The sequence below is a fragment of the Dromaius novaehollandiae genome, chromosome 26 (genome assembly GCF_036370855.1).
Source record: "Dromaius novaehollandiae isolate bDroNov1 chromosome 26, bDroNov1.hap1, whole genome shotgun sequence".
Classification (NCBI taxonomy): domain Eukaryota; kingdom Metazoa; phylum Chordata; class Aves; order Casuariiformes; family Dromaiidae; genus Dromaius; species Dromaius novaehollandiae.
The window spans coordinates 3600477-3624322 of NC_088123.1; the positions used below are offsets into that span (position 1 = coordinate 3600477).

Sequence of the window (23846 nt, forward strand, 5' to 3'; positions counted from 1 at the left end):
GGGCTGGTCTCCTGTTGGGATGCTGCTGTGTCTCCCACCAAGGCGGTCCCGGAGCACAGGCCGATTTCCCTGCTTGGCCTCCTCGCCGCCAGCTTTCTCACCCGAGCCCAGCCATGATCCCTGGATTTGTCCCGCTCGGATCCCACTGGACGGGTTGCTCCCGGCCCCCGGGGTTTGTATCCTCAATGCAGCCAGCAGCGCTAATAAGAGATTCAAGTTTGGGGGGCAAACGCGCTGCGAGAGTGGCTGGGAGCATCTGTGAGCATTTGCATTAGTGCTTGAACGTGTAGGTGGGGATATACGCGGAGGGGCCCATGCATATGTGAAGGGGCACGTGTGTGCGGGGATTTGCATGTGCAGGGATGCAGAAATTCCAGGGGAAATGCGCCCACGCGGGAGCGTCAAGGGCCATGTGCACGCCCAGGGATCCCGGTGTGCACGTGTGTGTGTGCACGCTGCGTTCCCAAAGCGCGTCGGTTTGGCGAGGGGAAAAATCAGGGGGTGTTTGCTGGAATAACCCCCTTTTAGGGCTTTCGAGCTGCTCCCTGGAGCGTGCACCGAGCCAGAAGCCTCCGGAGTTTTTGCTTGTGCTGAACGAGGCCGGACCACCTGCACGGGCACCTCTGCAGCGCGCGGTGCCTCCGTCACCCCTCGCCTCCCCGGCACATCCTGCGCGGCCCCGTTCGAGCCGGCCCCCGCGCTGCCGAGCCCGCTTCCTGCACGAGCGCAGCAGGAAGAGCGCGAGGCTCCCGGCCGCCCCGGGAGCTCCCCGCCGGCCCCCTTGGATGGAGGGGGCTGCCTGCCCCGGCTGATCTCGCGCATCCCGAAAAAAAAAGCTTTGCCCCATGGCTTTTTTCCGGCGGCTTTTCCGCTTGGGCGCGGAGAAGAAGCAGCCGCGGCGGTACGAGCGCGTCAGGCGGGACGTCAACCCCGAGGACGCGTGGCTGGTGCTGGGCGAGCTGGGCGACGGCGCCTTCGGCAAGGTCTTCAAGGTAGGGCGGAGGCGGCGGGATGGAGCCCGTCCTCCTGCAAAAGAGCTTCCGAAAACGCCCGCGGGATTTTGCTTTGGAAACAGCTCCCTAAATGCTTTTTTTTCCCCCCCACCACTGTGGCCGGTGCCGCCTCGTAGCGAGCTCTAAGTGGTGGCTATCGAACGGCAGCCAACGCGCGCTGCGATAAGCTGGAAAGCCTCCAAATCGCTTTCGGTTTTTAGCAGCTCCCTTTGCTGGGAGGGAGAGGAGACGCGGCAGGGACGCCGGGGACCCCCGTGTCCCCGGGACAGAGCGAGCCACCGCTTTCCCGGGGCCAAGCAGCTCCTCAGGGACACGACGGTCAGGACTGTTCCCTTTCCAGGGTGCAAATGGTGGTAGGAAGGACCATCCCCGAGGCTGGTTGGGGTTTGTCCCCCCATTTTTTCCCCAGGGATCCCGGAGCTGGGCACGGCAGGAGCGTTTGCATCCTTCGTTTTGCCGCCGGGCTGACATGGGGCTGCTTTGCTGTCTCTTGTTGTCACCGAAACCGCGATGCTGAGGCTGAGCTCAACAGGAAACCCGCCGCGCTGCTCCCCGGGGCCCGCGGCGTCCCGGCAGCCGTCGCCTTCCGGCGCTGGGGCCCGCGGCGCGGGGCGGTCGGCACGCTTGTGGCACCGGGACCCCTCCCCAGGCTGGACCCAGCTGAAACCAGGCTCTTGTTTTGGGAGACTTCCCTCTTGGCACCTGCTTTTGGGGGCAGCCGTCGGCTGCGAGCGCGCCGCGATTAAAACCGCAAGGACTTCTGCCGGGTCGGGGAGATGCACCCGGTCCCCGGGGCGCTCTGGGCTGGGGCAGAGACCCGAAATCCTGGCTCCTGACCTGGTCCGCTAGAGGAGAGGGGCTCTTCCAGGGTCACGGCATGATATAACATCGCGATATGGAGCGTCCTATTGCGATATGGAGCGTCCTATCGCGATGGGACGTTTCATTGAAACGTGGCCGGCTAGATCATCTCGCAACGCGATGCATCACGTCGCAACGCAACACAGCACGCGATGTAGCGCGTGCTTTCAAAACTTGTTCCCAGCCGCCTTAAACTTCTCCCCTCCAGGCCCAGAACAAGGTGACGGGGGCGCTGGCCGCGGCCAAGGTGATCGCCACGCCGAGCGAGGAGGAGCTGGAGGACCACGCGGTGGAGATCGACGTCCTGGCCTGCTGCGACCACCCCAACATCATCAAGCTGCTGGACGCGCTCTACTGGGACGGGCAGCTCTGGGTGAGCAGGGTCTCAGCAGCCTGGCTCGGGGGAGGAATTTGGGAAGGGGCAGGTTTGCGGGTTCGAAGGACGAGCTCCCCATCTTCCTCCCCCTCAAAGGGGGACGTTTGCAGACAATGGCTTTCTTGGGTGCTGTCCCCACCAAGAATGACCTGCAGAAATAGGGAGAGAGAAAAGCAAAGCTCTCCCTTGCAAAATGAGCTGGGACGGTGCCAAATGAGCTCTCCCGTTGCTGCCGGGACGTGCTCATCCCTGTTTTCCCGAAGACACGTCGCTGGCAAAGCGAGAGCTCATGCCCTGTAGCCGGGGATGTTTTGCTGCCCTGATCTCCTGGGCTTTCCTTTGCAACCAGTGCATGCCCAACCCCAGGTCCTGCCGGTCAGGACATGGCAGGAGATGGCTTCTCCTTGATCTGCTGACACGGCTCTCAGTGCTGCTCCGTGCCGGCCGGCGTGGGCCTCCCCTGAGCGCTGCCCTGCTGCTCTCTCTGCAGATCCTGGTGGAGTTTTGTGCTGGAGGGGCCGTGGATGCTGCGATCTTGGGTAAAAACCCTCTCCGGTGTCCCTAGTTGCATGGCCATCGGGGGTTCGTGGTTGGTGGTTGCAACCCGGCCCCATCTCTCCACGCCACCTGAGACCCCCCCGCTTGCCTCTGGGGCCGCCCCTCCCTGGGGCTGGGTGCTGAGGCCCGGGGAAGCCTCAGCCCTGGGTGCTGCTTTGGGTCTCATGGCAGAGCTGGAGAAAGGCCTCACCGAGGAGCAGATCCGAGCGGCCTGCAAGCAGCTGCTGCTGGCGCTGCAGTACCTGCACGGCTGCAGGATCATCCACCGGGATGTGAAGGCCGGGAACGTCCTGCTCACCCTGGACGGGGACGTCAAGCTGGGTGAGCCCACGGAGAAGGGGCTGGTGTGGGAGCTGGCTCCTGCTCAGGCCAGCCGTGCTGGAAGACGGGTGTGGGTTTGTCCTCTCCCAAGGGACGTGAGGATGCTTTCTAAATGCTGCTTTCTATGAAACAGCTGATTTTGGTGTCTCTGCCCAAAACTCCACCACTTTACAGCGCCGGGCATCCTTTATCGGCACCCCGTACTGGTAGGTATGGGGCAGAAATCCTGGGGAACAGCGGGATGTGGGAGCACAGCCACGTGGGCTGGGAAAGCGGAGGTGTCCTCCGGCTCGAAGTGGATCTCCTGCCCTACAGCCCTGACTGCTGCTCGTCTTGTGGGTGCTCAAACCAGCTTTGCTCCTGCTGCAATAGCAGGAGCATCTCCTTGAGGGACCAGCTCTTTCCTCCTTCTCCAGACAACCCCTTCTCTAGGCTGGGCCTCCTAACGTTGCGAGACTGCCCATGGCATGCTCTGGGATGGGCACCTGCTGGTGCCAGCCCTTCTGGGGTTGGGTTGGAGGACTTAGGGGTCAAGTCTTACCTCTCCCGCCTATGGGGCTGTCCCTTGGGCAGACCATCCCCGGACTGCACTTGGGTTTGGTTTTGGAAGGAAATAAGCACTCCTCTCTAGCAGCTGGGGGTGAGCCCCCCATCCCGGGGCTGGCTGCACCCCTTGCCCCGTCTCCCGTGCGCAGGATGGCCCCTGAGGTCGTGCAGTGCGAGACATCCAAGGAGAACCCCTACGGCTACAAGGCTGACATCTGGTCCCTGGGCATCACGCTGATCGAGATGGCTGAGATGGAGCCCCCCCATCACGACCTCAACCCTCTGAGGGTGCTGCTGAAGATCGCCAAGTCCCAGCCGCCCACCCTGCGTCACCCCAAGAGGTGGTGAGTCCCCGCGTGGAGACCTCTCCTCCGCTGGAGCCTGCCCCAAGGCAGCGGATGGTAGGAGCAGCTGTCCGGTGGGGCAGCTCCTGCTCAAAGTCGCGGCAGAGCGGGTGGGATGGGTTTTTGGACCATAAATGAAGGTCTCACGCCTCCAAGCCCAGTCGCAGAGGTGTTTCCAGCTAGCACCACGGGTTTCCCATCGCACCACCCTTCCTGCAGAAGGTAACCTCAGCAGCCGGCACCACCAGGGCGAGGACATGGGCTCCTGCCAAGGTCCCCACAGATAGCATCCCCCTGGGACGGGGGACTTCACCCCAGCAGAGCTCAGAGCCCCACAGGGTTCACCCCGCTGCCGCGTGTTCACGGGGGGGCTGTCCCGCAGGTCCGAAGACTTCAAGGACTTCTTGAGGAAATCCTTGGAGAAGAGCCCCGAGGCGCGGTGGTCGGCCAGCCAGCTCCTGCAGGTGGGTGATGCCGCGGGTCACGGCCCGCAGCCTCCGCCCCTGGGACAGGGGCACCCCCGGGACCTCAGCACTCGGTGCTACCTGTCCCCCGGCGGTGGCCCTGCCCACCTCCCTCGCTTGTGCACAGCATCCCTTCGTGGCAGATGTCCACGACAAGCGGCCGCTCAGGGAGCTGGTGGCTGAGGCCCGGGCCGATGTGCTGGAGGAGTTTGAGGAGGAGGAGGAGGAAGGACAGGCCCTGCCGGTGAGTGGCAGCTGACTTCTTGCGCGGGTGCAAGATCCAAGAAAACGAGAAGCTTTTGGAGACGGGAGCAGGGCTGCTCAGCCAGGAGAGGTGCCGGCGTGCGGAGACTCACCTCGCCTCTGCTCTCCACCCCACAGCCCGGGCAGGAGCACGGAGGTTCCTTCTGCCTCCCACCCCCCGGCGAGCCGGAGAGGTCCGTGAGTGCCACCGGCGATGGAGCAGCACTGCCATGTCCGGCTGCAGGAGAGGGACAAGCGCCAGCTGTGACAGCAGCTGCTGTTGCCACGCGTGGGGACACACGGGACTTGACGGAGCGGGCTGGGAGGCTCTGCGAGGGGCGGGATGCCCACCATGGTGTCCAAGAGGAGCCGGGACAGAGCATCCCCCGCCTGAGGCCCAAGAAAGCGTCCAACTCGCTAAAGCAAGCGAGGAAGAAATCCTCACCCGTCCTGGCCGGCTCCATGAGGCTCCCTCCAAAGAGACCATCTGAATTCCTGAAGCTGATGAGGCGCCGGTCACTTTTTGGAGGGTTCAAGTCCCGTGAAGCTGCCAGTGAGCAGCGTGGGGCGGATGGAGGGGAGCCAAGCGGGGAGCAGCCCCCCGGGCACCTCCTGAGCGGGCCAGGGAGGACAGCACTGGATGCTCTCCAAGGGACACCAGACCAGGCGGAGGTGGGAGAAGAAGTTAAAGGGTGTCAAGAGGAGCCCAGCGCTCTGGAAAGCCCCTCCAAGACGGCAGAGCTCCTCCCGGGGAAAAGTCACGCAGGGGACACTGAAATGCAAGAGCAGAAAGTGGAGCAGGTCGGACCCGCGGCGGAGGGACAGCAAAGAGCTGCTCTAGCCCAGACAAATCCCACTTTGCCCCCAAAAAGTGATGCCGAAGAGCAGTTGAGGGGACGCCCAACTTGCAATTCGTTGGCCTTGCCCCAGGACGGAGCCGTTGGGGGCTGGATCAGAAGCTCGTCTGCAGGGATGCTGGATAACCCCCCTGTCCGCGTCCCCGGGAGGTGGGCAATACCGGCTGAAAGAAGGGACATGCAAAGTCGAGTTGAGAAGCAGCACGTGGATGGCACTTGTGGCAGCGGTCCCCATGTCACCAGAGGTGCGATGGAGGCCTCCCAGCTGGTGGCAGCCTTGGACCTGGGCCACATCAGGACCAAAGTCCAGGGCTTCCAAGAGTCGGTTGCAGAGCTCAGGCGTGGATTTACTAGATCCTTGCTAGAGCTGAAAGCCGCCGGGGTTAAGCCGCAGGCTGACACTGGCTCCAGCGCAGCTGGAGAGAGGGAAGACGGCCCTGGAGAGGGCAGGCGTGGAGCTGAGGGTGATGGAGAGCCTGGGGAGACCGACCCAGGGCCGGAGAGGGTGCCGCCAGGAGAAGCGTTGCTCATGCAGAGTGCGACAGAGGAGGTGGCAACGGGGTCAGAAGGGCTGGAGGGGTGGCAGGAGCCACCAGATGGACGGGGAGAGACTGGAGAGGGGAACCATGGGGAGAAGAACAGAGCGGCACACGAGTCCACCACCAGCTCCTTGGAGCTGGCTGAGCAGGACGTAGGGGACGGTGAGGAGGAAGCTGCAGACACTGTGACGACTCGCCACCTTGGCGAAGGCCATCAGCATTCAGCGGTGGAAACTTCTCCCAAGGGAACCCGGGTGCTGGCAGAAGTGAACTCGGAAGATGTAAGGGAGTGTTTAACTGGAGACCATAATCCCGCGGGAGAAGCCGTTGGCGGGGAGGAATTGCCCGCAGCAGAGAGACTGGAGGCAGACTGTGCAGCACAAGGAAAAGAGGGACTGGTGAGTGAGGAAGCCCAAAATTCGACAGAGGATTCATCCCCCAAGGACATCCTGGGGCTGGTTAAAGAGGAAACAGAGGAGAAAGTGGAAAACGGCTCCAGAGAAAAGCAGCTCTTGGCTGGTTATAGTAAGGACTGTGAAAAGCAAGATGGAAATGGAGAGGAAGGGAAGGAAGAGAGGAATCTGCTTGGAGATCATGGGGTGAAGGTGGCTCCTGCAGGGCCATCAAAGGATGGATTCGGAGGAGAAATGGGTGACTTGGGCAACGGAGCCGTGCCCGAACCCCAGGAGCCTCGTGGTGGCCACCCAAAGGCCACAAAGACCGTGAGCTTTGCTGCCCTGCGTCGCACTTCTTCCTGGGTGGCCTGGAAAGTGGGGGACAGCCCAGATCCACCCTCAAGCAATTGCTCTGTGCCGGAGCGAGGAGAGGAGCCGTTGACACCAGCAAACCCTGCGGACACACGAGCTCCGTTGCTGTCCGTGGAGGAAGCCCAGCAGGTGAGGGGCGAAGGGGAGGATGGCACTTCTCGGGTGGCCGCCAGGCATCCCTGGGTTGGCCATGAGTTTTGGCTGAGCAGAAACACAGCCTGGGCTCACGGAGGCCCAGCTTGCCGGGGGCTTGGAGCACTTGCAGATGGAGATGGCCCTTCTGCAAAGCAGCACGGTGGGGAGGCAGGGGAGCCCTGCAGGGCTGCAGCCTCCATGGCTTGGCTGGGAGCCGGGTGCTCGCTGTGGGCTTGCAGGTAACGTGGTCATGCAGAAAACTCTCCCCCAGGCTGTGGTGCACATGGCCATGCCATTTCCAGAGCTAGCTCAGGGACCCGAAACTCCTCCGTGAGCCCTCCTGAGGTGAAGGCATCTGGGCAACCTCCTGTGCTCCACTGAGGTTGTGGGTCCCCTTATCTTGGCTTGCAGCAGGGTGTGGGGCCAGCCCTTATCGCCCTGTGTCAAAGAGGAGCTCAAATCTGCTCCCAGAGCCCGTCTGAACGCAGCCGGCAGCCCGCAGGTGCATGTCCAATTCACATACTGGACACACTTAAACCCCAAACCCGACCTTTGCGCCGTGTCCCCCAGCGTGGGATTTGCATCGTCTGGGTTGTCTGAGCTCAAACCGTTGCTCCTGGTGGCAGGAGCCTCCCTCCCTCCGAAGGACGGTAAAGAAAACCCGCAGGTTCGTCGTGGACGGGGAGGAGGTGAGCGTGACGACCGCCAAGACCGTCAGCAAGGCTGAGACGAGGGAGGAGAAGATACGCTCTGCTCGGTGAGCGGTGGCAGTAGTGGAGGGGCGGTGGGCATCCCATGTCCGTCCCCTGGTGAGGTGTAGGGGTGCACAAAGAGCCAAACATTGCCCAGCCCCATATCTGCTCTCGCCAGTTGGTGGTTTAAGGAAAGGAGGGAAGAAGATCCTCTCCCATATGCTCTTGTGTCACCCAAGGGGAGCAGGGAAGGACGGGGGGAGATGGAGGGGCAGAGCAGTTGAGCTTAGGATCTGATGGTACCTCACCAGGTTGCCCCAAAGCCCCGGCAGAGGCGGGCACCTCCAGGGCTGCTTTTGGCCCCTTCTCACCTTGGCTTGCCCAACTTGTAGGCGGCAGGAGCTCCGCGAGCTGCGGGTGCTGCAGAAGGAGGAGCAGAGGGCGCAGAGCCAGCTGGAGCAGAAGTTTCACCAGCAGCGGGAGCAGTTGTTCCGGCACATCGAGCAGGACATGACGGTAACCGAGGGATGTCCCTTGCTGCAGTCCAGTCGGAGGGACGTTCAAGTCCCCCAGGCTGGAGCTCTGCCTGCACAGAGCCAGTGCAAGGGGCTGCAGCCCCCCGTCAGCTGTCCCCGGTCCGTGCTGACCCTCTGCGTCTGCGTGGCAGAGCAAGAAGCAGTACTACGACCGGGAAGTGGAGACCTTGGCGTCTCGCTACAGGCAGCTGAAGGAGCGCCAGGAGCACGAGTACACGGTGAAGCTGCGTGACGAAGCCAAGCGCCTGAAGTCCCTCCAGGAGAAGGACAGCGAGAAGAGGATGCAGGAGCTGAAGGGCAACAAGGCGGAGGTGAGGGCACGGTGATGGCTCCCACGGTGCTGGACTTGGGACGTGGCTCCCACTGAGATGGGCTGCACCTGGGGCCAGTCTCCCTCGGGATTTGGGATGAAGGCCTCCACGTTTCCCACCGCAGGAGCAGCGGTTTCTGCAGCGGCAGCAAGAGGAGCTGAACGCAGCCTTGCAGAGGGTTGTCCAGGAGCACAAGAAGAAGATGATGTCCGTCGACTGGGAGTGCATGAGCAAGATCCACAGCCTCCGCAGAGGTGGACTGGGCCGCAAGAGCTCTGGGGCCGGGAGGAGGAGGAGGATGGAGGGACCTTGGGGCGAGAGTGGTGGGGGGCAGCCGGAGGAAGGGAGCAGAGGTGGGTTTGGGGGCTAGGGCGGACTGTGGTGGGGAGCAACAGAGCCACGCAGTGCTTGTCCTACCGGCAGCCCGTGAGTCCGTGGTGTGGAGCATGGAGCAAGGGCACCTGCAGGAGAAGTACCAGATCTTCAGGCAGCAGGTGAAGGAGCAGCACGTGCTGCAGCGGCAGCAGCTCCGCAAGCGCCACGAGAAGGTAAGGTGGGAGCTGCCGGCGCTCCGGCTCTGCTCCTTGTCCTGGTACCGGCTCACCCTCCGGCCCCTTCCGCAGGAGACGGAGCGGATGAACCGTTTCCACCACTTCTTGCTGGAGGAGCTCCGGAGCCAGCAAGCCCAAGAGCGGGCTCAGCTGCTGAAAAGCCAGCGCTGCGAGGCCAAGGCCCGCCTGGCCCTCTTCAAGGGCAACCTGAAGATCCAGGAGGTCAATGGGACCGAGCAGAGAGAGCGAGCCAAGCAGGTACTGGCTGCCGGTTCCCCAGGACCCTTAAGGTCGCCCAGCATGAAATACCAGTTTGGCCACACTCCCGGCCACCCCAGGGCAGGGCTGGTGGAAACCAGATCACCAGCAAGGGTGGGGAGCTGCCTCCCCCTGCCCAGGAAGGGGAGCGTCACACGGGTTGTCCCCACTGCAGTTCCTGCAGCAGGAGGACAAGCGGCAGCGAGCGGAGGTGCAGCAGCAGCAGGAGCAGCACGCGCAGCAGCTGCAGCAGTTGCAGCAGCAGCAGGCCGAGAGCCTGGGGGAGCTGGAGCAGATGCAGGTACTGGGGCTGGAGGGCCATTTCCCACACATCTGCCAGCTCTCCTCGAGCATCTCCCTTCCCACCTGCCCTGTGCCTTCTCCCAGAGTGAGAAGATGGACCTCTTGGCCAAGCAGGAGAGGAGACAGCTGGCGCGGCTGGACAGCGAGCACGCCATGGAGCTCAGCGAGTGGAAGCAACGGCTGGCTGCCCGCAAGGAGGTGAGTTGCCCTGCGACGGCCCTTGGGCTGCGGTGCTTCGACAAACCCAAACCCACCTTGGGCACCCTGTGCCATTTCTCCTACTGTGTCCCTCCCGGGCAGGACTCAGGAGCTCTGTTTTTCCTTCCAGATGCTCGAGGAGGAGCTGGGGAACTCCCTGCCTGCGCAGCAGCGCGGAGGGCCGCGTGGCACCCGCAGCGGCAGACTCTCCCGCTTCTTCCATTTCCCTTCCTGATCCTACGCTGCGGCTTCTTGGGAAGAACAAGAGCGGTGGCAGCTGCTGGTGGCCTCCCAGGGACTGGCCAAATGGGACCACGGAAGCCCAAAGTAGCTGCAGAAAATGCGAGGTGGCTCAGCCCCAGGACACTGAGCCACAGCCAGTCCAGGACGCAGCACGGATCATGGGGATGGCAGGCGTGGCAGCGACCTAGGTGGCCCCTACGAGGCCGGATGAAAGGCCAGGTGTGTTCGAGCCCTCCTCGGCTCCTCCTGCGCAGCCCAGTCTCCCTGTGCCGGAGGGGCCAGGATGGAGCGGTCGCTGCTGCCTGGAACGGCCCTGGAAGCTCCTCGGTGGAAGTCACCTTGCTGATCTTGAAGCCGTGGATACGCAGGTATTGCTGGTGCCTTCAGTATGTGCGTGTCTTGGTGGATCACCCTACAGCTGAGTTGCAACACAAGGAAATACATCTTTTATTTGTTTAAAAAAGCCTATTTGTCACTATTTTACTGAAAAAAATCCCCTCTTGTCAATGCTGAGAGCTGCCTGAGGTAGAGGTGAGGGCACAGAGTTGTACCCCTCTGCACCCCCTCAGGTTAGACCGTACATGCAAATTAGAGCTGCTCCCCACCCACCTTGCCTCTTTCACCCATTTTCTGATTCCTCTTTCCCCATCTCAAAGGCCCATCTAAAAAGTCTGTAGCAATTTATTAAGCTCGGTACAAAAGGTAAATCATTTCAGGGAATGAGCAGGCACAGGAACATGACTACAGGAGGAACTGGAGACATGAATAACAGTCTATGCACTGGAAATCAGACAGGCAGACAGCACGATGCAGAGCGGCCTTTTGCTAGCAGGCACCGGCAGTTCACAGTGGGATTGTGGAACTCTGCTACTGAGGCCCAAGGAAAGAGGTGATGGACCCAGGGTGACAAGAGCCAGGCAGGTGGGGCTGCAGCTGTCCATCCCTGTGGGGGCCCTATGTTTAGATGAGGCATCCATGATTTAAGTCTTCCTGAGGAGCAGGCACCAGTGGGATTGCCCAGCAACGCTGCTGGGATGAGGGAAAATCTGCCACTGGTGAGTAAGTCTAGAGGGAGCACCAGTCAGCTAGGAGAGCGGAGCTCTGTCCTGTCGGGCCAGCCTGGCTGAGCTGCTTTGCCCTGGGCTCAGTCTCCTTGTTTCACTAGGACATCAGACAGGTCCTCTGTGCCCTCCAGCTTCAGATTCTGGAAAAAGGAGAAGAAAAAACAAATTCAGCAGAGTCCAATTCATGTTTACTGCAAGCATGAAACAGGTACTTAAGTTGTGAAGTCCTGACATAGCAAGACCTCTGCCTGTTTTCTTGTTCCTGGTGACTTTTGCTGTGCAGTTTCACCACTGCTCCTATCAAGAGCAATGCTCTTTACAGGTGTTGCTCACATCTGGCGTGCAGGCAGCATGCTTACCTTCTCATTTGCCAAATGCAAGAGGCAGGCGAACGCTAGCGGGACGGACAGATTCTTAGCCATCACGGAAGGCAGTCTATGAAACGGAGCGAGAAGAGAGGAGGTTAAACAGGCCAGAAAATAGGCACTGAGACACTATTGATGGAGCATGCGCGGCAGGTCCTCCCCAAGTCCCCAGCTTTCTCTGCTTTGTCCCTCTCGTTAGCAAGGTATTTGCCAAGCCAAATGCAACCTGTAGCTTCTCCCATGCAAACCCAGAGAGTGAGAATAGATTTTTTTTTGATAAAATTTCAGACACTAGCATGGAAAATCCATTGCAGGCCTCGTATGGGGGAGGTGCTGCCCATATTGACAGATCCAAGGCTACCATCTAGACTAATGTAATGACATGGACTAAGGATATCCGCGACCAAAACAGCATCAGGGTTCAGTCAGCAGGTCATAACCGAACCAGATGGGTCAGCGTTTGCCCAAGATCAGCTGAAGTCTGGCCCAGCTCCATTCTGACCCAGTTTAGGGCCTCTCTACCTGTGGATCAGTTCCTTTGTGATGCCGCTGAAGACCTTCTCGCCTGCTACTGCCGATCTGTCCATCTCTTTCTCTACATCTTCCATCTGTTTAGCAAAAAGAGACACTGCTGACACAGGTTTGCCTCCCAAGGACTCAGCACAGCCTTGCGGACAGAGAACGACCACTGCAAGAGTGCCACCTCCCTGTACTGCAGGTATAGTCACCGCTCACTTGCCAACCATCCCACGGGAGCAAGGCTATTGGAGAGGAATTGCTCCTCTGCTTTCCCACAACTGTCTCCACAGGAGCTAAGCAGAGTTACCTGTAGGACATCCTCATATCCTCAGGCCTCTTGAGATATCTGGCGAGACATGTCCATCTGGGGTCCTCCCCTCCACTCACCTCTGCCACTGTTTGTTTCTTCTGTCCGTCAATCAGGAGGTCCCACATGTTTTGCTTCAGCCTCTTCATGTCCATTTTCTTGGCTGTCTTTGCATACTGAATTGCTATCTTATTGACCTGAGGACAGACGCTTGGAGTTAGCTGAGGGCAACAGAGTAGCTGTATCCTTGGTCAGGACCACAAGAACAACCAAAACATGGTTCTCCCTTGGGAACAACAGTGAGTACTGTCCTGCTATTAAACCCTTGATTTTTAATTGTCTTCCTGTCTGCAAAGGTCCATCTGGGAATAAAGAGCCCAGGAGATCCTGCGCCAGCAAAACTATGATCTCAGATGCTGAGAGGCTTTGCTCCAGACCTGCTTAGTGAGCAGCTCGCAGCAGGGGGATAACACATGAATTCTTACCTTCTGGGGCTCAGCAATGAGGTTCAGCTCTCCATACGTTGTGATATCAACACCACCAATGTCCCCGTTGAGCTCAGTGTCTTGACCCGCAGGGTGGGCGGTAAGGTTAAACTCTCCCATCTGGCCCATGAGTTCGGCGGGGTCGTTGTCGTCATCGCTGTCTGCAGCCTGATCAAGAACAGATGCACCGGTGAGGCCACCCCACAGACACCTTTGAGGAGCCAGAGTTGTCCTCCATTGAGCTAACAGGAGCCCCCACCCCTCAGAGTGGCTAGATAACTGTCTACCTTCCCATGGAAGAATTTTCTTATTCAGCCTCTCCCCACAGTGCTTAGCTTGGCTAAAGCTAAGACCAAAGGAGACTGACCTAGAGATAGACCTAGAGACCTAGAATACCAAAAGACTGTTCTATGTGGAAAGACAAGAAATAAGGGCTCTTCTGCCAGTGCGGGATTAGCTGAGACTTGTCATAAACACACTCACGAGGCTGCACTGGCTTGGCAGAAAGCTGAAGCTTCAGAAGAAACGTACTCCAGCAGGAGCTCTAAACAGCTGGGAGCAACTGTCACTGTAGGGGTGACTGCAGGGATTTGCACGGAAGGGCTGGAATGGAGTTTCTGCAGCAAATTGACTGGCAAACACCAAAGCTAGACAGTTTAGTTGTTGCCATCGCAGTACCGAGAGTGAAGGGACAGAGGTGTGCACAGAGACTCGCATGGCTTTGTCATAATTTGCGATGCCAATTCTTTTTCTCTAGTGATGAATTCTGGCCACAGATTCTCCCTAACTTATTCCTACTACATATCGAATATATGCAACAGAGAAATCTTCTTGCCCCCAGTTACCTGCAATGCAGGGCAGAAGTTGGAGGTGTCATTGGGGTTGTTGTAATCATACTCGCCAATCTCATCTTCGTGATCCAACGAGCTGCCTGGCACAGCCATCTGGCAAAGCTGCAGAGACGAGACCGGGGTAAGGAAATGGAAAAACTCTAAATGTTTCCCCAAACAAAGCCTGTACCTTGTTAATTAATACCTTCCCCCCATCCCAGCCTGCTGGCTCCTTCTCCTCATGTACCAGCTCACCACCAAGCCTTTTTTCCCCTCTTTGCAAAGCACAGCAGCCAAGCACAACCCATTTGTCATCCGCAAGAGGGTCAGTTCAGCGAAAGGCATCATGGTGGCCATTCTCCCGCCCCGAGGAGCACCCTGGAGCCCTTCAAGCCGAGGGCAAGGGTGGTTGTGCGCGTGGAGCCATTGCCAACAGGCTTCTGGAGGAGGCTCTTACCTTGACAGCTGGTTTGAGGAACAGCTGGACAATGTTGTTAGGGTCATAGTTGAAGTCTGTGGGAAGCGTGGTGCTCTTCACGTTCTGGCTTTCCAGAATGGATTTGGCCAGAGTTACAGCTGCCTGTGGAAGGTATTATCTTTATCCATGTGACATCCATAACTCATAAAATTGACGTGCAGCTAAGTGCTTTGAACACAAGTCTTTGTTTGAAAGGAAGAAGTTCTGAGATGCCTCCAAAGAGGAGTTCAGCACTGGTCCAGTCGGTGCACCCAGTGCCATATGCACAGCATCCTGGGATACACAACCAGGCCTGCAGGGTCTCTCTTAATTGCAGAGCATTAGCCAGGAAGAATCCTGCCCTCTTCTTTACCCTATGGTTGATTAAAAACTCTGCCTTTGTAACATGACCTGGAGTCAGAAGGACCTGCGCAAACTAATGTGCATAACGCTGGGTTTACAGAGCCAGTTTTGCAGGAGAACAAGATAAGCTGTTTGCAGACAACAATTCTAAGACACGCTGATACGGCAGAAGCGAGGGCAAAAAGAGACAGAGGTAGAAACTCAGTGCTTACCTTAGTCTTACGGAAATACACTTCAAAGTCAATATCCTCATCAAAGTCTATTTCAAACACTTTCTTTGCATTCTTCTTCTTGGTCTCTTTTTCAGAGACAGCATCCGCTGTAGAAAGAGACAGTCAATGCTTTGTGACAGAGTGAAGACAACACGCTTACTTGGGTATCTGCTCCACACAGAAAGGTCACTCATATCTTCTAAAAACAAGGCCTTTTCTTTTCTCTAGTGAAAAGCAACATATGTTGTCTTTAGCCTTGTATTTTAAAGGAATCATCTTTCTATAGAAGCAGGAAGTTCAACTTAATCTTCACTTTTTATGCAGAAGGTGGGAAACAACACCAGGATCTGTATTAGTATTATTGCTAACTGAGTTTGTTGCTGCAGTGAGAGATACCCCCTCAACTCTGAGCATCATTAACAAACCCAACTAATACAGAATACATCAGCTATCAAAGGACTCTCCTGAGACTTAGAGCCTTGCTTTTCTGGTGTCTGAACTCGGTATTGCTTCCACTCTGGCTAGAAAAGAGCCATGCAGGCTGATCCCCATCTTGACTGTCCCTGTTTTATGACTTGGAAGCCATCCATCTCTAAACATGAGGACGATTTGACAGTAGCTGGATTGTTAGCACAAGTGCTGTCTGTAAAATACGTACATTTGTGGCGAGGTTTGAAGCGCCAGTGCTCTGGGCCAGCCCACATGGACAGAGTTCGAGGACTGAAGTAGGAGTATTCTCCCGGTTTCATGGAGAGGTGGAGGCACATGGTGCCGATGTCTCCCTCTCCCAGAGGAACCGCATCAATTCTGGAAAGAGCATACACACTGCTCAGTAAAACCATTCCTTTGACACACTGCAGCAACTGGACAAGGACTGGACATTTAATACCAAGACCAGCTCTGTACAGATGCTCCCTGCTCCCTCTGCTGGCATATGTGTAAAACTCCTGCTCTTTAATCAGCAGCGGTGCTGTGAGTATTGCACAGTGAGTTTGTGAGGCTGCTGCAACAACAAGAGGTTGATTTGCCAAAGGGCAGGCTGAGAACTCGGGTGCAGAGCATGCAGACGAGCAAGAACTCTTTAGAAGCATGACCCATATGAAAAGCGCAAAGATGTTCCTGCAATACATCCCTGGACGTACCTGAACTCGAGCAGAAAGCAAGCTATATATCCAGATGGGAAACACGCACAGTAAGTTAAAGATCCCAGAAAGCCAGACCCTAACAACAGGAGTGGGACATCAGCGCACAACCTGGAGAAATCATTCAGCCCAACATGCTGTGGGAGTTGGGCATCAGCGACACAGAAAGTGTCTCTAAAAGGGAAGCTGACTTGCCTCCTTTTGACGTGTTATATCAGCTGTCAATTCCCCCAAAGCCTCAACACCCCAAAATGTCTCTAAAATTATCTCCCAGAAACCCTCATTCAGCAGCCACTTGCACTTTTGCTGCTTTGTGTCATCTAAGGGTATCCATAATCCCCCAGCAAGGAACTCGGCAGAGAAAGGGAAGCTCTGTTCCAGGCCTGGTTTCTGGGATTCTCCTTCTCCATCCAAGAGGAATCGGAAGAACACAGACTCCTTGAAGGGACTGTCCCATTTCTTCAGCTACAGTCGGGTTCTCTCAGCACTGTTCTCCTGTTGCAACAGATTTTCACTGACTACTCACCTTTTGCTCTCACGGATTGTCCCAAAGGCCTTGAGGCTTCCTGTGAATTCCCCGATTTTGTCTGCTAGCGTGCAGTTGGGGGAGTCAGCACCGAAGTCGTCATTTGGCAGGGTGGGAACACCGTCCTCCCCATCACTGTCCATCTCCGCATTGATGTCAAACACTTGGTCGCTCTTCTTAAACTTATCCAACAGGGCTGACACGGACTGCAGAACGAGAGGGTGCCCAGTGGAAAAGTCACAGGACGTCGGTGGCTCTACAGAGTGACATCTCCCCTCTCTGTCTTGGACATCTCTTTAGGGGAGACGCAGCAGGGAGCACAGAACACAGCTCGAGTATCCCACCTTGAACGGAGCCAACAGACATACCTCATCATGGGATTCAGCATCCCACTGTGTAAACTGGAAGCCAGCCAAGGAAGAGCAGATGGGGCGTTTTTCAACACACTGCGCTAGCAGGGCTACAGACGAGAGCAAAAAGGAGAGATTAGATGTAGGATAAAGCAATTGGCAGCTGAAACAAGTTCCAGATGTTAAAAAACTCTTAGAGCCTCACAGGTTGGCAGCTCTTCTTGAAATACAGTGCAGGGCTCCCTGCAAAAGCACTTGGTCTCATCTCTGAGCAGAAGGGGAGAGTCCAGCTGCCACCCTAACTCAGGGGTGGGCATAGCACTGGGAATCTTAGCACAGCAGGAGGGTTTGGCAGCACGGACAGGCCTGAAGCACTTTAAAAAGTCAGCCCTTAATATGGAGCAAACCCAAGCGCTGTGCAGCTCAGACCATGTATATGGGCTACATGACAGATCTGCCAGAGTTCAAGCTACATGTAGTGATCTAAAACCTATGAAGTTCCTAGTTTCTCAACAACAAGTGTCAATTAGAGCAGGATCAGAGCAACAGTGCCAAAGGGCAGCTGAGAAAGAAAAACCAAGCGGTGAACAAAAGAGTAACTCAAGCTGGCTGAGGCTAAAAGGAGCACATCTGGGAGGTTAAAAAGGATGGAAAGGTCTGGATGGGCCCCTTGCTTAGCGGTTACTGGCACTCACGCTTTAAATCCGTGACTTTCACAGGAGCGGAGTCTGGCAGGGCAAGGGTCTCCGAAGACGGCAGAGGCACGATTTTTGAATCGAAGAGGAGCTCGCTGTGGCAGCCGTGGGTACGCAGACCAGTGAGGAAAATGCCAGCTGTGCTGCACTCATCGAAAGATGCTGCTGTTTTCTGGAACATGGGATCAACCTACGGGTATGGAATCAAGCACAGAATCAAGCAGATGGATGGGGCGACACTGGTCTCTGCAGGAGACTTTAGGCACAGCTTTGAAGAGAGCAATATCCACGTGTCTTTTTCCGCTAGTAGAGAGCTCTTACAGCTGCCTCACACAGGGGGAATATACACAACTAGGAATACTCTTGCTATAACAGCACAATTTATGGACACACATGTGAATGTTAGAGCCCAAAACAAGCTGCCACGTGAGGGGGGGGGAAAAAAAAGAAATGAGGAAGATGAGGAGATGTCTCCTTTCCTCCACCAGAATGTAGGTGCTTCATCAGCCCCTTCACCCACCTCAGATCTGTGGTGACCCTCCGACACGTTGATGTTATTCAAGTTCTGCTCTATGGTTTTGAATGAGTGTTTTTTCTTTGTCTGAACTCTCTTGCTAGTCTCAGGGGCTGCAGCGCTTTCTTCTAAAAGGAAAATTAGAACAAGTTTCACTTAGGAAAGTTGCTAAAATGCCCTAGAGCTGAGAGATGCCACAACTTAAAACTTTTACTTCAGTTTGTACAGCCAAACACACACACACACACACACACACACACACACACACACACACAAAATGAGTGGGCATGAAGCTACACAATTGGGTATCTATTAGCATGAACTGATGTTTCATCAGCTGGATGCTGCATTTCCTTTTAGCTTCTCTATTTTTTCTTAGGAGCGCATTTTCATTTTCAAGCAAAGGACAGCAAGGAGTGGGGCACTTTGTGCCTCAAATTAGGCCACTGTTGGTTTGCATTCAGATCTAACTAGACTAATTGTTGAATAGAGGACTGAACACCAGATTCGTGTTCTCAGCTCTGGGTACTTCAGCACCCGTGCAAACTTATTTGGTAATTCCCACCACTTGAAAAAAAAAAATGAAGCTAGCAGTACTCTCCCAGATGTACAAAGTGCTTTGAAATGCACGGGTGCTACCTCAGTACACTGACATTGTTCCGCTTGTGGGTGGAACCAGGAACACCTTAACAGAAATCGGGACAATGGCACACCTCCTTCTTGGCTGTCCGCATCCTTTGTAGGGGCCGAGTCCTTGCCCAAGCCTCCGAGGACTTTGTAGGCATCTGCGTGGACTGCATCCACTCGCACCGCGTAAATCTTCGCGCTGGCATCGAGGGTGCCGGCTGCTACCTGACAGCAGGAACACAGCATGCAGTTTTTAGCGTTAGAAAGGGACAAGTCACATCCAGAAGGTGGCAAACACAGAAGACAAGCTGCGGACCTGAATTTCTGAAGGATGCTTACTCTGCTTTAACAGCAAAACTGTGATCAACAGGAAAAGGATTTATTCTGAAACCTATCAGAGACCTAGGGGCACAGCGGGGGTCACGGTATGTCTTCCCAGGCAGAGTCTATGTTTTATTTTATCAAGGCTCTTGGAAGGGATCACGCAGAGGAATAGCTGCCAAGATTAAGCAACAGACATAACCCAAAGGGTGCAGATTTGCACCTCCAAACAGACTGCTGTCCTCCAGCTCTTCTGCCTTCTTTTGAGACATCCTCTTGGTCTCATTCTATTTTACCCACCTGAGAAAATCAAAAGAAGGGGGGCCCAGGAAATGCCAAGCGTCCTTTTCAGACCACAGACCTACCCAGCAAGGTGAAGGATGACCTTCTCGAAACCTGCACACAGTTTCCTGTCACTACTTGTTTCCTCAGCTGTAAGATGCTAGCTCAGATTCCTGGAGGCCGTGTTCAAAAGCCCTGTTATTTGCTCATCCATAATTCATCTCTCCCTCCTAGCATCAGCAAACTATTGCAGCTATAGGTCTTTGCCCGGGCAAGTTCTTGTTTTGATTGATTCCCTGATATCCGCTAGCCTCGGTCATGCTAAATTCCTTTCTTTTATGCCCTTGTGCTGTTACTGGCTGTAACACCCAATGTTTACTTCTAGAAGCATCACAACTCTTGTTTTTAAACAAGCCCTTGTTTTGAAGGAGCGTAACTGAGAGGAGAATTTAGCCTTTAAATCCCGTGGAACAAAACAATTCAACACTATAAGCTTGTGCTAAAAGTTACTGTGTGGCCTCTTCCAGATGTTTTTGCTAAAAGTAACAGCCCCGGTACCTTCAGTCTGCTGCAGCCTTACTTGAGGTTTGGTATTTAGGAAAGCCTGTGAAGTGCAAGTCAGAGTCAAAGCAGTGCAGGGACCTGGCAGCAACTGCCCTCACCTTGAAGTTGGTCAGTTCGGAGTCTTTCTGTTTGAGGATTTCTGTCATATAGTCTATAAGGTGTAAGCCAAAGGCATTCTTGGTGGTGATTTTCTGAAACAAAGCAGAGCGGAGAGTGGATACGTGGGAAATGAGACTTGTCAGTCTGTGTGAGAGCCACTGTCCCGTGGGGGGATTTACAGACAAGGGAAGGTGCTCTGTGTCGCATCTGACTTGATAACGCTCGAAAGGCGATAAAGGAGCTGCAGAGAGGTGTTGTGCGAAGGTGACACACTGGTTATTAGCTCTGAGGGTTTGCAAGGAGAACAAGGGGTGCAATGGGTCACTGGGGGACGCGGACCCCAACTCCCCCTGCCCTCCTCGTCCTCCTCCCGGCCCGGCCGGGGCGGAGACTCACGTTCTCGGTGGAGAGCTTGATGCAGGTGGAGTAGTGCTCCGAGATCTGCGTGTTCGTCCACCGCGGGACGGCCGGCAGCGACGTGTCCGCCTGCCTGCGGGGACACACGGGGCACGCTGCGGCGGGCAGCCCGGGCCCGCGGCCCCCGCCGCCCCCTGCCCCCGCGCCGAGGCCTCCCCGGCCCGGCCCTACCTGGGCACCGGCGAGACGAGGCCCAGCGGCGAGTCGGTGCTGCCGAGCTGCAGGTCGGTGGCCCGCGAGCGCCGCCGCTGCCTCCTCTCGCGCTCATCGTCGTTGCCGGGGCAGGCGGCCAGCGCGGGGGTGCCCGCGGCGCCCAGGGGCCGCGACGCGGGGGACTCGGCGGCGCTGCGGCCGCCGCCGCGGGGGGTGGCGCCGCCGCCGCTCATCCTCGCCGGGCACCGGGCCGCCTCAGGCCCGCCGCCGCCGGCCTCCCGCCCGCCCGGCGCTCCGGGCCAATCAGCGCGCAGCGCTCAGACCCGCGGCCAATCAGCGCGCGGCCCCCCGGCAACGCCGCCAATCAGCGCGCTGCTCTCCTCCCCTCCCCCTCGGGCGCCCTTCCCCTTTTCGGCTCGCGCAGCGCCGCGGCTGCCCGGTTTGAATCGCCGCGCGCGCGGCCAGTGCGCAGGCGCCGCGCGTAACGGCCGCGGGGCGGGGCCGGCGCTGAGGGGCGGTGGCGGCGCCATTACCGCCCCGCCGTGGCGCTGCGCAGGCAGAGCTCGGCCGGAGGCACCGGGCCCAGTGCCCCCCCCCCCCCCCCAACCCGGCCTCTGCCGTTCACCGCGCCCCCGGGGCCTCCGTTAGCCCCCCCAGGGCTTCCCTTAGTCCCCCGGGGCCTCCGTTTGCCCCCCAGGCCTCTGCCTGCGTGGCGGTGCCACCCGGGCCGTCCGTGCGGTGCTTCGGTTTGCTGCTAAGAGGCCCCAGGTGGTGCCCGGTGCTTCCCTAAATGATCTGCGTGCCGCTTCTGGGCCCTGGATGGCCTTGGGGTGCCTTGCCGTGGGCCCTGGGGCCTTGGTGGGCCCTGCCGAACACCCCTGGGGCCTCTGTGGGCCTTGCTGTGCGCCCTCAGGGCCTTGTGGGCCTCGCTGGGTGCCCTTGGGAGCTCTGCTTGCCTCCTTGTGCCCCCCAGGGACACTGGTGTGCCTTCCTGTGTGCCCCCAGGGGCCTTGGCGGCGATTGGTTTCCCTGCAGCTATTAGCAGGGAAGGTTTGCTGGGAGAAGTTGTCGTCCCTCAAATCTCATCTTCCTTCCTCGTACAGCAGCACTTTCAGCAAAAGCAAGTTGCCGGCTGATGCTTTCCATCTTTGGAGGCCTGGTGCATCCAAGCCTGTCAGCCCCGTTTGCGGCTCAGTGCCCAGGCCGCAGGGGCAGGAGATGTGCTTCGGTGTGGGGAGGGCTGCAGTTTGGCATCTCGATTTCTTCCCAGTGGCGAAGTGGTGTTTCCAGCCTGTACCACTGGGTGGGGCAGGAGGAAAAGATGTGGTTCGAGTTTTGCCGCATCGGTCGGGAGCAGCATCCCCGAAAGGACTGTCCTTCCCCTCGCAGGCCAGCCCTGGTGGCAGTCTCCCGTTCCCCAGACGGAGCTGTGAAGGAGTTGCATTGTAATTAGCCTTTGCAGCAACTCTAAACAGCCTAAAAATGGGAAAAGGATAAACTGGGGACCAGCGTCTGCTTGAAAGCAAAGCTGTAGCACCCGGGAGGCCCAGGGCTCTTCTAAGAGCAGTAAGCCCGAGAGACTAAGTGACTTGTGTGAGGGAGAAAAACCCTGTGGGGACATTTTGTGGGGACAACTCACTTATGCTCTGGATTGAGGGCCTCTGGCCCCTTTCCTCAGCCGTTCTCGTGGGGCCAGGTGAACACGGAAAGGCTGTAAAAACCAGGTTATGCTTTTGGTAATGTGTCTTCCTTTCCTGTGAGTAAAAGCCTTGTAGCGAAGCTTTTAATGGTTGCTGTAAACAAATCAATACCTCAAGCTATAAGTCTGAAATGAAAGAGGCTGAAGGAGCTGTGAGGGTTTTTAATGTTCAGATAAATTATTATTCCTGCTGCGGCAGTAGCAACATGTGGAGCATTTGATTATCCTCAGCCACTGGTGATGCTGGCACGGAGAGAAATATTCATGCTCTGTGTTTGACTGGAAATTAAGAGCATGCATCATTTGGTGACGGGAACTTTGACAAATGGCAGCTGTCCCTGCAATCAGCTCCCAAACTAATAAATTCCTGGCAATAACTTGGGAAACTTGATTTATGTCTCGCACCTGCCAGTGGGTGTTTCGTGCGGTTCCCGAAAATCCTCTGGTCGGAGGAGGCATGCTGGATTCTTTCGCTCGTGGAGGGATGCTGGGGGCTCTGATGAGGTTTGCTGTGCGAGCGGGTGAAAATGACTTAGGAGGGAAAGCCCGCTGTCCACCCACCAGCCAGCAACCGCCTGCTGCTCTCCCAGTAGTTTTCCACCTGCTTGTCTGCACCATGCCAGAGCTGCAGACAGCTTCAGGCTAGCCCCAAACAGGGAGTGTTTTCTTGTGCAGGCAAGTGCTGAAGAGGGGGCAGAAAATTTGAGGGATTAGGGAAAGAGTAGGAAGGGGAGGGCGTCTGTTTGACCGCTGCACCTGCCACGCCGGGCTCAGAGCCTCCTCGGTCACGTCCGCGGGGCTGCCGAATCGCTCGGCCGGCCCCGGGGGTGGGATGCGCTGACCGCTCCGAACCCACAACACGTGTAGCTTAGCAACGGGGATCTTCAGGCTAAAAATACAGCTGGGGAGCGTTGAACTCAGCAGCCTGCTGGGGTTACCGGGACTGCTACCCCCGGCGCGGCAGCTGGCCCGCGAGTGTTGAACCTCGGCACGACTCGATGCTTGTCCACAGTGACGGGGCTGCGAATCCAACAGGCAGGGCTTGGTCTCAGCATGGATCCAGGGTGTTTCCACGTGGACCCATCTCAAATGATCCCAAATGTCCAGTGACTGTGGACATGCTGCAGTGATTAAGACAGTTGAAAGTGCACAGGGAGGGTCTCCTTTGTTTTGGACCTGCATAAATGACCCAAAACCTAAAGCTTATCTGGTGATTTCCATGTGCTGTAACAGATGGGAGCATTTGTTAACCCACCGGTGCTATTGTTACGCAAACAAGTGTAGTTCATCTCCGTAATAAAAAGTGATTTAATATCTGCCTTGGCTGCTGGTGGTGACTTGGAAGGCTCTTGTTTTTGATTTGCAGTGCAGATAGACTCCCTGGACCCAGCCTCGCCGCTGCGTTTTCCCTTCCAGAACACGCTGTCTGCTTTCAGCCTGGTTTGGCGGTGGTGCAAAGCCCCTTTCTGCCGTGCTCGTATTTTGGGGCGCAAGGAAGGCTTTTAAACCTCGGAAGAGGTGGTGGAAAATGGTTCAATTTCTCGAGGGTCTCGCTGGGAAGGTCTGTTCCTGAGCAGCCTTCCTCTGCCCTCACTCGGGGCTGCGTCTGAAAAGGCGCATGTGAAGGAGCTGTGACTTTTCCCGGTGCCTGTCCCGATGGGGAGGACTCGAGGTACGAAACTGCTGCAGTCCAAGAGGTTCAAATCCTTGTGTTTAAGCTGTGCCCAAACCCACCGCTG

The 23846-nt window shown here is 56.9% G+C and overlaps 2 protein-coding genes across 2 annotated transcripts; one reads left to right on the forward strand and one right to left on the reverse strand.

Annotated features, from left to right (window-relative positions):
* The first annotated feature begins 758 nt into the window (after nt 1–758).
* On the forward strand, nt 759–10574 carry LOC112993855 (serine/threonine-protein kinase 10-like). Its single transcript, XM_064497867.1, has 17 exons — nt 759–992; nt 2083–2247; nt 2741–2789; nt 2980–3129; nt 3263–3335; nt 3825–4019; nt 4402–4483; nt 4611–4727; nt 4865–7018; nt 7651–7781; nt 8109–8232; nt 8384–8563; nt 8688–8817; nt 8987–9111; nt 9187–9372; nt 9548–9873; nt 10004–10574. Exons 1-17 carry the CDS (start codon nt 846–848, stop codon nt 10302–10304), a joined length of 4635 nt encoding a protein of 1544 aa, XP_064353937.1. The 5' UTR covers nt 759–845; the 3' UTR covers nt 10305–10574.
* A 205-nt stretch (nt 10575–10779) lies between these two features.
* On the reverse strand, nt 10780–20704 carry NCAPH (non-SMC condensin I complex subunit H). Its single transcript, XM_064497868.1, has 17 exons — nt 20427–20704; nt 20235–20328; nt 19838–19930; nt 18659–18797; nt 17952–18073; nt 17432–17621; nt 16755–16846; nt 16387–16592; nt 15377–15525; nt 14719–14825; nt 14144–14266; nt 13702–13809; nt 12857–13024; nt 12452–12568; nt 12068–12153; nt 11540–11615; nt 10780–11320 (listed from the first exon to the last, which is right to left on the reverse strand). The coding sequence occupies exons 1-17, from the start codon at nt 20639–20641 to the stop codon at nt 11261–11263; spliced, it is 2145 nt and encodes a 714-aa protein (XP_064353938.1). The 5' UTR covers nt 20642–20704; the 3' UTR covers nt 10780–11260.
* Between the last annotated feature and the right edge of the window lie 3142 nt (nt 20705–23846).

What these genes read in the sequence shown, in the direction of transcription:
- NCAPH (XM_064497868.1), bottom strand. Translation starts at nt 20,641, where the DNA reads ATGAGCGGCGGCGGCGCCACCCCCCGCGGCGGCGGCCGCAGCGCCGCC. An exon ending in TCCTCAAACCAGCTGTCAAG is followed by an intron (nt 13,810 to 14,143) that starts GTAAGAGCCTCC and finishes TCGTCTCTGCAG; the next exon opens with CTTTGCCAGATGGCTGTGCC. An exon ending in ACTTCTGCCCTGCATTGCAG is followed by an intron (nt 13,025 to 13,701) that starts GTAACTGGGGGC and finishes GTTCTTGATCAG; the next exon opens with GCTGCAGACAGCGATGACGA.
- LOC112993855 (XM_064497867.1), top strand. Translation starts at nt 846, where the DNA reads ATGGCTTTTTTCCGGCGGCTTTTCCGCTTGGGCGCGGAGAAGAAGCAG. An exon ending in CCGTGGAGGAAGCCCAGCAG is followed by an intron (nt 7,019 to 7,650) that starts GTGAGGGGCGAA and finishes TCCTGGTGGCAG; the next exon opens with GAGCCTCCCTCCCTCCGAAG. An exon ending in AGAGAGAGCGAGCCAAGCAG is followed by an intron (nt 9,373 to 9,547) that starts GTACTGGCTGCC and finishes TCCCCACTGCAG; the next exon opens with TTCCTGCAGCAGGAGGACAA.